This window comes from Peromyscus leucopus, chromosome 1 (genome assembly GCF_004664715.2).
Source record: "Peromyscus leucopus breed LL Stock chromosome 1, UCI_PerLeu_2.1, whole genome shotgun sequence".
NCBI lineage: Eukaryota > Metazoa > Chordata > Mammalia > Rodentia > Cricetidae > Peromyscus > Peromyscus leucopus.
Genome location: NC_051063.1, coordinates 23,562,348 through 23,580,627, shown reverse-complemented (window position 1 = coordinate 23,580,627; position 18,280 = coordinate 23,562,348). Strand labels below are relative to the sequence as shown.

Sequence of the window (18,280 nt, the reverse complement as noted above, 5' to 3'; positions counted from 1 at the left end):
GATATACTGTGATGTGCTGTTGTTTTCCCCAACCTGTAAATGAATAACTGATAACTCCAGAGGGATTAAGGAATTTGCCAAAAATCTTATAATAGAGGTAGTGCTTAAACTCCAATATATACAAATAAAAACTTGTAGTAAAAATATACTGAAGAATGTATGTTCAAATTTACATTGTTAAACAAAGGGCCAGGGAGATGGTTGGGTGCATTGGGGTACTTGCTACTGATCCTCACCTGACCTGAGTTCCCTTGGGGCCTACAGGACGGAAGGAGAGAACTGACTTTTGCAAGTTGTCTCAGACTTTCACACTCGCTGCTCTGTGACACACCTGCTCATGCTCTCTCTCTCTCTCTCTCTCTCTCTCTCTCTCTCTCTCTCTCTCTCTCTCTCTCACACACACACACACACACACACACACACACACACACACACACGATTGATTGATGGGTGGGTGGGTGTGTGGGTGGATGGACAGGCGGATGGATGGACAGATGGGATGGATAGATAGATAAGATGGATGAAGACCAAAAGTTTCTTACTCCGGACTAAGTGATATACTTGTTTGTGATAATCTGTATGATATTAATAATAATCAGTCCTGTCACTCAGGACTGGTGAGATAACTCAGAGAGGAAAAGTGCTATGTAAGCCTGGTGAGCGGAGCTTCAGTCCTCGACCCCTGGTGGAAACTGTCCTCTGATCTCCTCACATGTGCACATGGCACAAGTGTGTTTTCTGGGGAACACGTGCATACTCGCAAGCGCGTGCGCGCACACATTAATAACAAATAAAATGCAAAATTATTATTACTTAATTTTTTAATGATTTTTCTAAACCGCACGGTGGTGTACACTTGTAATCCCAGCAGGTGGGAGTCTGAGGCAGGAAGATTGTAAATTTGATCTAAGCCTAGGCTGCTACATAGTAAGACCTTCCTTTCAAAACCAAGAAAAACAATCTAGACTGCACTGTAATGAGTAATTAAAGCTATATCGGGTTGGAGCAGTAGTTCATTTGGTAAGTCCTTATCTTGTAATAAAACAATTGCCTTGCAAGCACAAGGACCAGAGTTTGATCCGCAGAAGCCAAGTTTAATGCCAGGTGTTGTGGCACACGCCTTTAATCCCAGCACTTAGGAGGTAGAGGCAGACGTCTATTTGAGTTCAAAACAAGCTTGTTCATTATAGCAAGTTCCAGACTGGCCAGGGCTATATAGTGCTACCCTATCTTTAAAAAACAAATAAACAAACAAAATCACCTTTTTTAAATAATTTTTTTATTTAAATTTTTTTCCTTTTACATACCAACCCCAGTTCTCTCTTCTTCCCCTTCTCCCGCTCCCCCCCCCACCTACTCCCATCCCCTCCTCGTAGAGGGTAAAGTGTCAAACATGTACAAGACATGCAGATAGATCCCTGGGGCTTGCTGGCCAGTCTTGCTGGTGAGCCCCGAGCTAGTGACGTGGGACTCATTTTTCAATTCAAGTAGAAAATTTTAGGTATTTATTGCTTTTCTTATTTCCCCCAATATAATATTCTTACTAGTTATTTGGGAATTTTGTACAATGCACCCTGATCATACACGCTTCCCATTCCTCCTAGGTCCATCCTCCTACCCTTTCACCCTCCCCAAAAGTCCCACCAAGTCCAATCTGTGTTGCTCATGTATTCACTGGAGCATGGTCAGACGCCCATGAAAGAAAACTGAGCTTTTCCCTACCCCCACCCCTGCCAGAGGCTATTAGCTGTGAAGAGCTACACATCAGCATCTTTCTTTAAAAAAAAAAAAAAAAAAAAAATTCATTTATTTTACATACTGGCCACAGTTTTCCCTTCCTCCTCTCGTCCAAGGTCTCCCCTCCCCTTCCACCCTCCCTCTGTCTCCAGTCTCCATTCAGAAAGGGCAGGCCTCCCATGGGCTTGAGCAAAGCTTGGCACATCAAGTTGAGGCAGGACCAAGCTCCTCCCCTTGCATCAAGGCTGGGCAAGGTAATCCAGCATAGGGAACAGGTTCCCAGAAGCCAGCTAAGCACCCAGGACAGGTCCTGATCTCTCTACTAAGAGACCAAGCATACACATGCTTAGGTGAGTCCCATGGAGGCTCCCTAACTGTTGGTCCAGAGTCCATGAGCTCCCATCAGCTGTCTCTGTAGGTTCCCCCATCATGACCCACTGGCTAATACAATCCCTCCTCCCTTTTTCAAGCAAGACTCCTGGAGCTAACCAAGTGCTTGGCTGTGGATCTCTGCATCTCTGCCCATCAGTTACTGGATAGAGTATCTCTGATGACAATTATGGTAGTCACCAATCTGATTACAGTGGATGGCCAGTTCAGGCACCCTCTGAACTATTGCTAGGAGTCTTAGCTGGGGTTGTTTTGTGGATTCCTGCTGCTTTCCCTGGTGCCAGGTTTCTCTCTAATCCCAAAATGCCCCCCTCCAATCATGACTCTCTTTCATTACTATCCCCCTCCATCCTGCCTCCAACCTGCCTCCCACACCCAACCCTCCCAACCTGCTCCTTTAAGATCCTATACCTCCATCCCACCTCCCCCTTCCCCCAGTTTACTCCCCAAAATAGGAGATCTCTTCTATTTCCCCTTCCTAGGGAAATCCATGCATCCCTCTTTGGGCCCTCCTTGTTATCTAGCCTCTCTGGTTATCCTATACTTTACTCCTACTTACGAGTGAGTACATACCATACTAATACCAATACTCCTCAAATTGTTCCACACATAGAAACAGAAAGAACATTGTCAAATTATTTTTGTGAGGCCACAGTTACCTGAGTATCAGGTACTACACAAAGACTCGACAAAGAAAGAGAATTACAGACCACTTTCCCTTGTGAGCATTGATGCAAAAATACTCAGTAAAATACTAGCAAACCAAATCTAGGAACACATGTAAAAGATGATACACCATGATCAAATATGCTTCATCCCAGAGATGCAGGGATGGTTCGACATAAAAAATCTGTCAATGTAAAAAAATCACCATATAAACAAACTGAAAGAAAAAAAATGATCATCTCACTAGATGCTGAAAAAGCCTTTCACAAAATCTGTTACCCTTACATGATAAAGGTCTTGGAGAGATCAAGGATATGAGAAATATACCTAAACATAATAAAAGCAATATACATCAAGCCAACAGCCAGCATCAAATTAAACGAAGAGAACTCAAAGCAGTTTCACTAAAATCAGGAACAAGACAAGGCTGTCTACTCTCTTCATATCTGTTCATTATAGTTCTAGCTAGAGCAATAAGACAACAAAAGGAGATCAAGGAGATACAAATTAGAAAGGAAGAAGTCACACTTTCGATATTTGCAGATGATATGATAGATATATAAGTGACCCCAAAAATTCTACCAGAGAACTCCTACAGCTGATAAATTCCTTCATTAATGTGGTGGGATACAAGATTAACTCAAAAACAAAAAACAAAAACAAAAAAAACCAGTAGCCCTCTTATATACAAATGATAAACAGGCTGAGAAAGAAATCTGAGAAACAACACCCTTTACCATAGCCACAAATAATATAAAATATCCTTGGGTAACTCTAACCAAACAAGTAAAGGACCTGTATGATAAGAACTTCAAGTCTTTAAAGAAAGAAATTGAGGCCGGGCAGTGGTGGTGCACGCCTTTAATCCCAGCACTCGGGAGGCAGAGGCAGGTGGATCTCTGTGAGTTCGAGGCCAGCCTGGGCTACCAAGTGAGTTCCAGGAAAGGCGCAAAGCTACATAAGAGAAACCCTGTCTCGGAAAGAAAAAAAAAAAAAAAAAGAAAGAAAGAAAGAAATTGAAAGAATTGAAGATACTGCTTTTCTTAAAAGTTCTAGCTGCAACCCTCAGAAAGACAAATAGTGTATTCAAGTTTTATTCAGAAATTGTAAGATATAACCTTTAATTTCTTAAGTATATAGCATAAGTTTTATCTTTTTGGGCAATTAATAATTGTCAAGACTGAACTAATAGGCATTTTAGATACACTTAAAACATCATAATTTAATGACAGTTGAAAATATTTCAAGGTTTAATTTAAAATGCTAATTTAGCTTCCAGAAGCTCCAAGTTACATTGGTTTATTTTAGGAGCCGCCTGAAGAAAGACTATGATGATTTCCAAAGACAACCCGATCACGATCAGTTTACTAGGGAGCTATGGACTACTGAAGACTGTGAAGGGAACCCTGAGAGAGAGCATCCTAAAGCAGAAATCAGTAAGTCTGTAGATGCAGCAGAACCTCTAGACAACCTGGAGAAAGAGCACGTGGATTCTGGTAGGCATTCAAACTTTTTAAATATAAGCACAAAGAGAACTTTCTGTTTGTTGTGAAGGCAAAAGGTAATGGGGTCAGTGAATGTTGATTGAGGAAGTCTGATAATTTACATAAATACTACCCATATTTATGTAAGCAAATTATTATAGTCATTAATTTTCTAAGTTTCTGGAGCCAGTGCCTAACCTTAAGTTATATATGTGTCATTGCCTGTTGCAGATCAGACACTGCTAATCTGTTACCCATTTGGAATTCATTGATCATCTTTTTTATTATTACTACTCTTAAAGCTCTGTAGGTAAAGTTTGCTGTAAAAGAATTTGAGAAATCCATAACATTCTGAAGGTTTTTTAAAATGAGGTGTGACCAAGGTTGATGGCTAACTAAGACCAAAGTAAACACATCATTCTAATAAGTATGGGTAGCTAAAGCAAATTAAATGTGATTCATGTCAGCTCACCAGTTAATATGAAAACTTGTGGTTAGTAATATGTTAACATATTTCATATCTTTTGTGAATTTGAACTGTAAGAGTGAACTTCTTTTGACCAGATATGACCACAATTCTTTAAGGATAAAGAACAAGAAAGGCTGAACATTTGTTTTCATTTTTAGTCTGTGAAGACTAAAACACTGAATTGTAACCATTCCTGTATGGTTTCCCTATCTAGAGAAAGAAAACTAGCCAAATTAAAATGAGTATCTTTTTAAAAAGCCGTGAGTTTTTCCTTAACACTTAGGCATTGGCAGTAGGGTTAGTCCAAAACGAATCTCAGTAATAAGTTGCTCCTAAGCATAACTGGGATATGGGAAGTCAGCATGTCAAAGGTCACTGTTACCTTGTTTGGTAGTGCTGAAGCTTTGGAATGACTGTACAAGTAGACTTTTTAAATTGCCTGCTCAAAGATTGACTTTAATTTTTATAATTGGTGTTACATAGTCACTGTTTCCTATAAATAAAATGCTTGTTTTACAATTTTCAGATGATATGAAATTATCAGAAATAGGCTTTCCTTTGGCCAGAAGCAAGTTGTTGAAAAAAGAATTGTCTTCTAAAGATGTAGTGAAGATACTGCCTAAAACACTTAAGCGACAGTCCAAACAAAGTAGTTATCTGGATGATAGCACAAAAGAGCTTTCCCCAAGGAAGAAAACAAAGCTCAGTACAAATGAAACAGCACTTGAAAATGTAGACGCTGATATGCAGATTGACTGTTTGAGCGAGTCAAAACATACAGAACTGCCATTTTCAGAGTCATTGGCCTCAAAGGATTCAGTACCAGTGTCCACTCTCCAGAAAGGGACCAAACCTATTCAGGCCTTGCTTGCAAAGAATATTGGGAACAAAGTGACCTTAACAAATCAACTGCCCCCTTCCACAGGTAGAAGTGTTCCTGCTGTGGAAAAGCCAGCTCTATCTCCTGTAGAAACAAGCACCGTAAAACCAGCCTTGACCTGCCTCACCAGTACAAAAGGACCTTTACAGATGGTATACAAAATGCCCTGTGGTCAATGGTTGCCAGTCGACCTCCACAATAGTTCTGTCAAGATTCAGATGCAGCCTGTGGTGGATTCTAAAACAGGAGAAAAGATCATGCAGCAAGTTCTTATTCTGCCTAAGAATTTTGTGATTCAGCACAAAGAGGGAAAAGCAGTTGCAAAAGAGCTAGCAGCACCTCAGCAGAAGGGTGCAGAGCATTGTTCATCTTGCCCCCAGACGACAAGTGTGACCTGTTCTTTCGTGTCTGTTCCTGTCACGTCAGTAGGGACAGTTTCTACCCAACTGCCTAGTACAGTTTTCAGTAAGACAGTTGCAGCTTCATCAAATGTGAGTGCTAGATCACAGCCGTTGTCACCTGTGACCTGCGGAGGGAGTGTGTTAGCGTCCCCAGTGAAGACTGGCCAGAGTGAAGCAGTTTCGTCGGCCTCCTTCCCCCAGCCTCTCACTTCAGCCACCATTTCTTCAACAACAACAGTTCAGCCTCTCTTACCAGCAGCACCACTAACTGAGTCTACAGATCCTGGCCCTTCCCTCCCCTCTTCCTCACAGCACACTCTTGACTCTTCTGAAGCAAAGCAGGAACTGAAAACCGTGTGTATAAGAGATTCCCAGTCGATTCTTGTCAGGACGCGAGGTGGGAACACTGGAGTTGTCACAGTACAAACTAACCCAGAACAGAAGTCACCCACCAGTTTATCTTCCAGTTCTCTCTTCACCTTTGCGCCTCACCTTCAGGCCTTTCTGGTGCCAAAGTCAACCTCATCCCCTGCTTTTCCACAAGTAGCTGGAAGGACTGCTGCATCTAATCTCCCATCTTTCAGCCAAACACCTACTTGTGTTTCTATTTCATGTGGCTTTCATCCATCCGTGGGGAAAAATTTCAAACCTATGTTAGGCCAACCCTCCAGCAGTGGCTGTGTGGGTCCCCCGATAGAAAAAACCTCACACATGCCCTCTTCACCCTTGAAGCCCTCAGTTTCTTCCAGCTCATTGCTACCATCAACAACAAATAGTTCAGTTAGTGTAATTAGCATATCAACAGGAAATTTCGGACAAACCAATACCAATGTTATTCATACATCAGCTAAACCTCAACAAGTAGATTATATCACAAAAAGCTACCCAGTTACAAGATCAGAAGCAACAGCAGCAATAAATGGAGATGTGCTCAGTGAGACTCCTGTTCAGAAACTTATGCTGGTATCAACTCCATCTGCTCTTCCTTCTAGCAGTGGACCTTCAGTTAATATGGCACCAGCACCAACATCTACGAGTGTTTCTACCCAGAAAGTAGTTTTCATTAATGCCCCAGTTCCTAGTGGCACTTCAGCCTCAGCTATTGTTGCAGAATCATTAAAACAGACACTTCCTCCTCCCTTGAATAAAACATATGTTAAGACTCCAGAGCAACCCCAAATAGTACTAATTCCGTCTACAGTGGGAACACCAATAAAAATAAATTCTTCACCAACTGTGTCTCAGATTAAAGATGTGAAAATTGGACTAAACATAGGTCAAGCAATTATAAACCCTCCAGGAAATCGGCCAGCGATATCATCAGTTAATATATTGCAGAGTGTGATGCCAAAAGGAGAAGACAAAAGTAGTAAGGGCTATGTTTCGCCCTTGCCCACAAGTGGTAACTCAGTTCCAGCAAGCTCAAATAGTGTGAATCAGAATCTTCCTCCTGTTAATGAGTCAGTGGTTTCTACAGCAAGAGCTGCAAACATGTTTTCAGGAACAGGAGCAAATGTTCCTTTGAGTTCCCTTTCTGTGACCTCATCCTGTGCTTCAGTTGGGACACGACCTCCTGTCTTAGTCAGTGGAAATGATACCTCTTCAAGAATTATGCCTGTTTTGTCCAATAGACTCTGCACGTCAAATCTGGGAAACACTGTGGCTATATCAACTGTAAAAACAGGACATCTAGCATCATCTGTTCTCATTTCAACTACACAACCAACAGTGTCTCCTAAATGTTTGCCATCAGCCTTGCAAATCCCTGTTACTGTTGCCCTGCCTACACCTGTGACTACATCTCCAAAAATAATCAGCACGGTTCCACATTCGGCAACAGTACCAGGAGCCACGCGTCCTGTATCTCTTTCCAAAAGACAGTCTCGGACCTCTCTCCAGTTTCAGTCGCCAGGGCCTTCAACTACAGTGCCAACAAATGCAAACACAAATAAACCTCAAGCTGAATTACCATCCCTCTCACCAAGTCCAGGTAAAATAACTAATACTTCCAATGTTACTTCTATGCCAAACCAGCATATGTCCCCTTCATTAGTAAAAACAAGTCCCAGTAACAATTCTACTGCAGGTGGCTCAGCCATTCACACTTGTGCACCACCATTAAATATAACGAGTCTGGCAGGTGCTCCGTTCAGTGACCCTTGTATTCAGCAAAAAATAGTTATCAACACCAGTACACCTTTGGCACCAGGTACTCAAATCATGATGAACGGAGCCCGGTTTATTGTTCCACCACAAGGTCTTGGAGCTGGTAGCCATGTCCTCCTCATCTCTACTAATCCAAAATACGGACCTCCTTTAGTTATTAACAATGCCCAGGGCATACCAGCTACACCAGTAGATAACCCTGTCCAGAAGATCATACAGACATCAAATAATTCTTTAAGTGGGCAGCCTTTAAAGCATTCTGTAAGAAACTCGACAAAGATTGTAAACTGTCTTGGAAGCCCAAGTTCTCTCTCTACAGTACATTCAGCACCACAAATCATAACCACACCTGCTAAAGTCTATGTTCCCCCTGCACCAACGGTGCCATTGACTTCGGTAATGAAGTCCTCTCCAGCTGCTCTTTTGACGAAGACATCTTTGGTTTCTGCCATTTCCTCCAATAATCCTCCACTGCCAAGTAGCACATCGGTGTTTCATTTGGATACCTCTGTCAAAAAGTTATTGGTTAGCCCAGAAGGAGCCATTTTAAATACCATTAATACTCCAGCATCTAAGGTGTCTGCGTTGTCTTCATCTCTTCCTCAAGCTGTTGTGTCTGCTGGTCAAAATCCTGCCTCTGTCTTCCCTGCTTTTCAGTCACCTGGTTCAGAGAAGCCTGACACAGCTGCATCTTGAGTTTAGACTAAATGAGCCAGTTTTTAAATAATGGGGCATTGTATTAACTCCCACAAAAATTTTAACTGTTTGTTATACTGTTGAAAACATGCTGTTTGTGTGTGTGTGTGTGTGTGTGTGTGTGTGTGTGTGTGTGTGTGTGTGTGTGTGTATGTATGTATGTATGTTAAGGTATTTCCATTAGCTTGCACAGGACTTTGTTTTCTTGGGGAGGGCAAAGTATACCATTTCACTCATTGGTGTAAAGATGTTTTCCAAGGTTCTTTGTTCAAAATATGTCATCGAGATTTACCTGTCTATATAACATAAATTGAATAAAGTCAAGTTTGACTAGTTTAAGTAAGCTAGCCTTTACATAATTATATCGATGTTTCTTCTTAAATTTGGACTGTTGTGATGTATCTACAGTATAGTATTCTTTGTCATTAGTGACATCTTATTTTTGTTTCTGTAAAAAGAATATATATATATATATATTTATGCATTAAGAAAATGCAGTCCATGGTGTAAAATTGTACATATTCCTTAAATCCCTAATAATCTGTACTAAATATATGTACAAAGAACAATACTGTCTTATTTATGTTTTGTTTACATAATGTATAGTTTTTTAAGTATTTTAGTAATTTTGGACCAGTGAACTGTTAGCAACTATGCAGAAGAATCTGCATATAATAAACTGAGTTGCTGTATCTCTTTGTTTGAATACCATTTTTAAAATGTGTTCTTGTCCATTGAAAGAATACATGGTATAAATGAAAACAGTCCTTTAAAAAATGTGTTCAGATTGGAAGTATCTAGAAATAGTAGCACTTGCACAAGCTTTGCACTTGACAGAGCTTCCTTTCTTGGGTCTCCTTTGATCTTCACAGTCATCTTGGGAGCTGAGTAGCATATCCACACTTACCTGGTTCATGGGAAGTAGGGCCAGGACATGATCTGATGCTTCACAGTCTTTCTCCATAGTTCTATTTTACTTTTGACTTGAAGTTTTCATTCACAATTTTATGGTTCCAGACATTTAAAAAGAATAAGGGGAAAAAAACGCCTCCAAATCTGTATTGACCAAACAAATGTGTGTTGTTGTTATTTTTAGATAAGAATATTTTGGTTTATGTCTATACATCCAAAACATGTTTCTTAAAACTTTTTTTTAAGGTTTCTCTATGCCCCTAAACAGGCCTGGAACTTTCCATATAGCCCAGGCTGGCCTCGCCTCAGCCTCCTGAATGTACCAGGATTACAGATAATGTACTACCATGCCTGGCAAACTTATTTTTTTAATGATCTGGCTTCATAAGAGGTTGTGAAAGTAATGCAGAGTGGTGATGTTCCTTCACCTTTCCTTCTCCACAGTTCTGCTTAAATTGAGGTCTTGTTCATTGTTATTGATCTTCCAAAATTATGTTTAAGAACATGAATTTCTCTGTCATTTGAAATTAAAAGTAAGCAAAACTAGTAGTGCTCTTTCTTCTTTTCCACATGTTATGGAGCAGCTGCTGAAATTCTCGTGTGAAGCTGCTGCTGTTGCTCAGGTGGTTTGACTCAGGGCTTGACTTTGCTTGAGAATGTGCTTCATTGTAAATAAAAGGTAGCTTTGCACTTCCTGGAGCTTTATATCTGCTTATCTTATTGACATACTGATACGGACACAGTCAACTTAAAGTATTCAGACCCGCCACGGCATTCTAGTCTCAAATATAAAATAGTAGAGTAGGCTTGGGCCTGTGAGATAACTCAGTGGGTAAGGGTGCTTGCCACCAAACCAGAAGACCTGATTTCAACCCCCATGTCCCACATGATCGAAGGAAATAACAGGCTTGAGCAAGTCGTTCACTGACCTCTACATATACACACAAAATAAATACTACTTTAGGATATTTTTCATTATTTAAAAAAAAAGTGGAGAGATAGCTCAGTGGTTGAGAGCACTTGCTGCTCTTCCAGAGAACCTGAGTGCATTTCTACTCCCCATACCTGACAGCTCACAACTGCCTGTAACTTAGCTCCAGGGGATCCAGTACCCTCCTCTGGCCTCCATAGGTACCCACCCACCACCTACATACATAAATAGAGAAAAAGAGGAGGCCTAAAGATTTCCATTCAGATTGTATCAAAATAATGTTATTAAAGTGGAAAGGACAATGAGTGTTCAAAAATGTTGCTCAGATTTCTCAGACAATTGTTTTATACTGATGACATAACTCAATGGTAGAGTGTTGGCCTAATTTGTACAAGGTCATGGGTTCTACCCCTAGCACCACAAAAGAGAGAGAGAAGAAAAATCACTCAGTGTGGAAGGGAAAATGGAATCGTTTTTGTCGGTGTAGGTTAGGCTAGCCTCAAACCCTTGATCTGTACTACCTCCATGCAATGATTACAGACATGCCTCTACTCTCACGGTCCCTAAATACATATTCGTGCTCTAGGACAGTGCCTTTACCAGCGTGTCTCTGGTCTACTCAATCACTCACTCCTCCCCTTCCCCATTTCCCCAGGAGGACCTAAAAAACAAAACTTGGTCTTCAAGAGATGTGATGTGGGTGATGTTTAAAATGCATTGTAGGGAGCTGGAGAGAGGGCTCAGTGATTAAGAGCACCAGCTTCTAGAGGACCCAGATTCAATTCCAAGCACCCAAATGGCAGCTCACAACTGCCTATAGCCCCAGTTCCAGGGCCCTGACACCCTCACACAGGCAAAACACCAGTGTATATAAAATACATATATAAATCATTTAGATAAATAAAACTTTTTGTTTTTTGTTTTTCTAAACGGGTTCTGTATGTTAACAGTCCTGGCTGTCCTGGAACTTGCTGTGTAGACCAGGCTGGCCGTGAACTCAGAGATCCACCTGCCTCTGCCTCCCAAGTGCTGGGATTAAAGGTGTGCACCAAGCTGGGTGGTGGTGGTGCATGCCTTTAATTCCAGCACTCGGGAGGTAGAGGCAGGTGGATCTCTGTGAGTTCAAGGCCAAGCCTGGTCTACAAAGCAAGTTCCAGGAAAGGTGCAAGCTACACAGAGAAACCCTGTCTCGAGAAACAAAAACAAACCAAAACCAAAAAAAAAAAAATTTTTTTTAAAGGTTTGCGCCACCACTGCCCAGCAGAACTTTTTTTCAATGTGTCGTATTACACATGGATGGTACTTATTCGATGAATATGTTTATATACCCAATTTATAAAGCAAAGAAACCTAACACTTCACCTGCTGTCTCAAAAGAATTCTCTAAGCTCTTTATAGAACCTAATTTACTAAATTACTGTGGCCTAACTTCAGTTCCATGGAGACTAAAGAACTGGAACTAACTACTGAACATGTTTCCAATCCCCAAATCCAGAATTTCAATACAATCTTGAAAACTCAGTATGAGCTACTGACTCCCTGGAGTGAAGCCTTGACTTTGGGTGTCAGGTGTATGACTGCCTGCTTCCCATTCCTTTCACCGTACTGGGCTGTTGTTTCCAGAAAGTTGGAGACATATCTCCCTTCTCTGACTTTAAAGCTTGATTATAGCTTCTCATTGCTCAGAATCTCCCTCTCACTGCCATACTACAGCTACCATGATACTGCAGTCACGTATAGCCTGAGAGCAGCACTCCTTCACAACTATATGTATTTGCCTGCTGTTTTTAAGAGGGACCTCTTCAGTCACTATCATCCCAGCCATTGGCACATGGTATGCAATACGTATTTGTTGACTAGATTAGGTAGCTTTTTATTTGAAGGCCTACTTTACTTGGTTTTGAGGTGGTAGAATTCTTGCCTAGCGTGTATGCATGAGGACCTGAATTCAGTCCCCAGCGCTAAGGAGACAGGAAGATCAGAAGTTCAAGATCATTCTCGGATACATAGCTGGAGGCCAGCCTGAGATACATGAAGCTGGTCTCTAAAAAATAAAAAGGCTGACCCAGTCTTCAGTTTCAGAAATTTTCTCAGACTCCAAAGGTTGTTGAATTTCATTTCAATTTCCCATTCTCAACAGTTTTAGATTTTGTTAAAAATTATTTCCACCTAAAGTTCTTATGACACATTCAATATAGTCTTGCCATCATTTGAGATTAAGGAATTTTGATATCTCAAGAGGCTGAACTGTTGAAGTCAAGCCATAAGATGAAAATGTTGAGGACTCCTTCCTGTTCCATTGAAGATCTGGGATATCTTCAAGTCAAGTAGGCCTCTCCAGATGTTCACAAGTGCTACCAAGCTCAGCATTTGTAGCTTCAGGTACAGTAATTTCATCAATTATTAAAGTCAGTCTTACTGTCTAACTGGTTTAATGATAGTTGAGAATTTTGGCGAGTTTTTCCTTAAGTTAATATGCCTGCTGTTTACCGTAGCAGTAATCATAGTGTCCGTATCGATCTCCACGGAGTCTGTAGCAGCCTGAACATTGGATTCAAGCAGACCACGGTATCGGGACTGGAGGAGAGAAGAAAGGCAATTCTATAAAATTGTTCTGTAACTTTGTTCAGCCCACCTCAGTGAAGATGGTGTGACTTGTACGTGATATTTGACTAACTGGAGAAGACTACTCCTAGTCAGAGGAAATGAGTCATGAGTTCTGGCCACTCTCATCTCCATCTGGCTCTCAGAAAACAAGATGAAAGCAGCACCATACCCTGAACCCTTCTCTGCCCGCAAGTGGGCACACTGCAGTGGAGGCTTGATCTCCTAGGCTCACATTTTCTTCATCAGAAAGCCAATCCTACAAAGATGACAAGGACCTCCCCTCCCTGAGGCTGTTTGCTCCTTGCTGTAGCCTGAATCTTAAAAGGTCTTATTAATATAAACAAACCTGGAGCCAGGTTTTGGGGTGAATGCTCAAAGATCAGAGAAACAGAACAAGCTACAACCAACCTCACCTTGCTAACTTCTCAGCTGATCTTGTTTCCTCAAACTGGAAGCCTCTGAGTCCTCATCTGAATAGATCTCAACTGAACTGCTGCTAAAAGCCCCAAAGTTTAAAAAGCCTTTAGTTCCTGGTCCTCATGCTTTATATACCTTTCTGCTTCCTGCCATCACTTCCTGGGTTTAGAGGCATATCTTTCCCAAGCAAGACATGAGATCTCAAGTGCTAGGATTAAAGGCATGAGTCACCATGCCTGGCTGTTTCCAGTGTGGCCTTAAACTCACAGAGATCCAGATGGATCTCTGCCTCCAGAATGCTAGGATAAAAGGCATGTGTGTGCCACTGCCTAACCTCTATGTTTAATGTAGTAGCTGTTTTGTTCTCTGACCCCCAGATAAGTTTATTGGGGTGCACAATATCTCAACCACACCTTGCTTTTTCAGTCCAGGCATCGAAGGCCTCGAAATCCCAAATTCAGAGCCTCAGCCTAGTGCTTAATGGTCTTTAGTGTCAGAATGCCAGTCTTAACATTCATGGAGTTTCTGTGAAGCTGTTTTCTGATTCAGTGGGGGCATTTCTAGGTGGGCTAGACTTCTTCCGTTGTTAACAGACAGACTCTAACACCATGTGCGACTTCTGTCTTTAGCAAAGGGCTGCCAGGGAGGCCTGCAGTTGATTGTGAATCCAAAGAGTAGTCTTTAGAAGTAGGGCTACAATTTTGAACCTCCTATTTCTTTCAACAAACGCTAATTTCTCTCTGGCGTACTCAGCCCAAGCCTATTGTCTGTCATCCCTGACACTCTCTGAAGGACACTGAGAAGCTTTCCTCATGGAAAAATGTCTTAACAGTGTGGGAGGCTGGGGATCAAGCCGGAGGTCCCTCTGAAGATGTCAGTGAGGTTCCAAGACTGTGAAGCAGGGGTGGGGGTCGCAAAATTCCTGATAGTCTCTTCATTAGAGTCATGTATCTGAAAGGAGAACGGGATTTTCCGTGAGAAGACGGAACGGGAAAGGCACAAACATTTTTAGTATCTCTTTGAATGTCATTTTTCTGTTGTGTTCATCCCTTTAATCTTTTTTATTTATTTATTTATTATGTATACAGTGTTCTGCCTGTACCTATCTCTGCAGGCCAGAAGAGAGCACCAGATCTCATTACAGATGGTTGTGAGCCACCATGTGGTTGCTGGGAATTGAACTCAGGACCAGCTAGTGCTCTTAACCTCTGAGTCATCTCTGCAGCCCTATCCTTTATACTTGTCTTTGGTAGACATGGTCTTGTTAATGTTATGCTTATGTTTCTAATGACAAAAGGTATTTTAGATGATTTATTGATAGCCTTAAATAAGAAAGAATCATATAGTGAAAAAAAAACATTTCTTTAAACAGCATTGAGTTCTCCATGGGTCTTAATGTCTCCAACAAAGCAAGCAGGTCTCAGGCTCATGGCTCTTTACAGCTCTTCAGTCTTCTAGGTTTTAATTTAAAATCAGCCTGTTTTTATTCTCACTTTAATTTTGTAGCTCTACCTAGGAAAGTGACATCTTTGCATTTAGGGTGAACTAGGTGTTAAAGGGCATCGGGTTCATCAACAGGAGCTGACACGGTTACCCTTCAGACACTGTTAGGAACGGGAGCCCTGACTGGGTCCTTCAGGGTTCTTCTGTGACGAGGAACATGAGGCCAAAAGCACCTTGGGAAGGACAGGGTTTGGCTTACACTGCCACATCACAGTCCATCACTGAACGAAGCCAGGACAGGAACTCAAACAGGGCAGGAACCTGGAGGCAGAGCTGATGCAGAGACCATGGAGGGGTGCTGCTTACTGGCTTATTCCTTATGGCTTGCTCAGCCTGCGCTCTTATAGAACCTAGCTTGTGTCAAGTTGACATAAAACTGGCTAACACAGGAAGAGAGCAGGCTTTGAGATCTGAAGAGGAGCTTCGTGTAGAGCCATTTAAATCCCCAGGACAGAGGAGGATTCTGAGCTAGATGTGTGCTGAGGGTCACAGAGGCAGCCACTAGGTAGGATCAAAAGTTTATCTCGGAGTTGCAAGAGGAGGAGATGGACTTGCCTCTCCACTAAGGCCTGAGCACAGTCATCTGTCAGTTCTTTCTCCTGGAGTGTAACGTGGGGTAGGGGTGGAGGTAGCCTGATTTCTGGCAGAGGGGGAGAAGCCAGCCAGAGGGTCTCTAATCTAAAAGGGCGATCATAAAATTTTGGCCAATTTTTTTTTGTATAATAGGCTAGGGATGCAGATCAGGGGAGTGCTCGCCTATCGCATACGAAGTGCAAGAGTCAGTCCGCAGCACTGCATGAACAGCCTGAGGTTGGAGCATTTGGGAGGTAGAGGCAACAGTACCAGCCTGGTCGCAAGCTACATGAGACCTTGTCTCAATAATAATAATAATGAGCTAGCCAAAAAGTGTTAGGTAATCCATACATGGAATGAAAAAGTCACTGTGTAAATAATACCACACAAGAATCTCTGGTCCTTTGTCATTTACTCTGTATGCTCCTGTAAGAGTTGGGGAACAACACAAAACTAAATGGGGGTCAGGGAGACGGCCCATGGGTAGAAGTACTTGCTGTACAAGCCTGGAGACCTGAGTTTGGAGCCCCGGAGCCCTCACAAAAAGCCAGGTGTGACAGTGTGCATCTGTGATCCCAGCATTCCCACGGAAAGATGGGTCGGACAGAGACAGCACTGGCTGAGTGTCCAGTGCAGTGGCGGAAACGATAGACCCTGCTTTGAGCTGTCATGAGGACACTTAAGACAAAACACAGACAGCAGCCAAACTCGAGCTTCTTTTACTTTGAAATCCTTACACCACTTTCAAGCTTAATGGAAAATTAACTTACCATTCACTATGAATGTTGAAGTAAAATACAATTAAGACTATTTAATATGTATGGTTTGAGATAGAGGCTCTTGGCGACACTATATGGACTCAGTAGGTTTTATGCACATTGCATATATACACACACGTATACATATAAACATGTATATGTATACAAGTGTAAGGATAATTACAGAAAAGAGATCATGCTTTGAGAAGGGGGGGTAGGACATGGGAGGAGTCATGCAGTAAACCCTTTCATCCAAACATCTTTATCTTCAAGTATTCACTGTGGCGACAGCTAGCCAGGCGCTATTATGGTGAGCAAATACATGGTGTGATGTGGGAAGGAGAGAGGACAGAATGGCTCATGGCCTGTGGACAGAGGCACATCTGAAGAGGTGAAAGCGGTGAGGAGTGGGCGGAGGTGGGTGGTTTGATTTCCACCCAGCCTGAGCTGCTGGTGGGGCCCATGTCTGGGTTAAACATGGCCCTGATGTAGCTTCGGTCTATGTTCATGTCCGTGACTCCTGATAACAACGAAGGCCACGAGGCTAGGGCTGCACAGACATGGTCTCACCCCTCACTGGCTGCAACACTGGGGAGAACGGGTCCTTCCCCTCACCAGCTGAAGCATTTAGGAGAGAGGGTCCTACACCTCACCTGGACATCACAATAGAGCTGACGCAGTGCAGCATGGGTGAGCTGGCCCTGAGGGCATGAGAATGGGAGAGCAGCTCACACCCCTTGTGTGCCATATGGTGGTGAAGGCAAGGGAAAGATACCCTCTCCTCCTTGCCACTGCCACCTCTTGGTGGACAAGGGAGCTGGCCCTCCCGTTACCAGCTGCAGCTCTCGGGAAAGTGGACCCTGCACCTCACCTGGGCAGCACAGTAGAGCTGACCTTATTGACTGAGGTGCAGGTGAACCAGCTGAGAATTTGAGCATAGGAGATCAGGCCCGCCCCTCATCTGCCATATGGTGGCGTGGGTGGGGGAGAGATGCCCTCTCCCCACACCCCTTGCCACCTGTGGCAGGTGAGAGAGATGTTCCTGAGGTCATAAGGGCAGGAGAGCTGTCTCTGCCCCTCCCCAACTGCAGCACCTCACCTGGACAACATGGTAGAGCTGGCCCTGATGATGTAAGTATGGGAGAACGCTCCTGAGGATGTGGAAGTAGAACTGGTCCTGCCCCTTGCTCTTTGCTATGAGGGTGACTGCACAGGGAGGGAGGGGGGTGCTTGTGAGTTCACCCTGGTCCTGAGGACAGGGAATGCTGGCAAGCTGACTAACACTGCAAGCAACTACCCAGGCCCAGAACTAGGGTTATGAGTTGGTCCACCCCAACATCCATCCCATCTGTGATCTGCTGGAGCAAATGAAGGGGCCGGTCATGCAGACCCAACGCTCTAGGTCTCCATGACACAGGGCAACAGGATATCCAAGAGGAGTCCTATGAGGACCCAGCATTGATAGTGTAGCAGAAGCAGAGGCCTCCAACCAGACCAATGCTCTTTGCATTGGACGCTTGCAAGTAAAGATGTGTGGACAAAGGGGCTTACTGTGTGACTCACTGTATCATAATACAGCTTCTATGATGAGATTTTTTTCTTTTTTTCCTTTTTTTTTTATCCTTTTAAACTTTATTTTATTTAGAAGGGAGAGGTTGCAAGGGCAGAGGGCAGATATGAAGGGACGAGG

The 18,280-nt window shown here is 42.8% G+C and overlaps 1 protein-coding gene across 7 annotated transcripts in view; it reads left to right on the top strand.

The window, feature by feature from the left end:
- Kiaa2026 (KIAA2026 ortholog) overlaps nt 1-10,491 on the top strand; it is an 83,368-nt gene extending 72,877 nt beyond the window's left edge. For 6 of the 7 annotated variants that reach the window (XM_028894633.2, XM_028894623.2, XM_028894608.2 and 3 more), the window contains 2 exons: nt 4,102-4,289; nt 5,273-10,491. In XM_028894633.2, coding sequence (XP_028750466.1) covers nt 4,102-4,289; nt 5,273-8,889 — 3,805 coding nt within the window. In that variant the 3' untranslated portion in view covers nt 8,890-10,491. The remainder of the gene's footprint in view (nt 1-4,101; nt 4,290-5,272) is intronic. The other variant, XM_028894616.2, reaches the window with a different exon arrangement.
- The last annotated feature ends 7,789 nt before the right edge of the window (nt 10,492-18,280 follow it).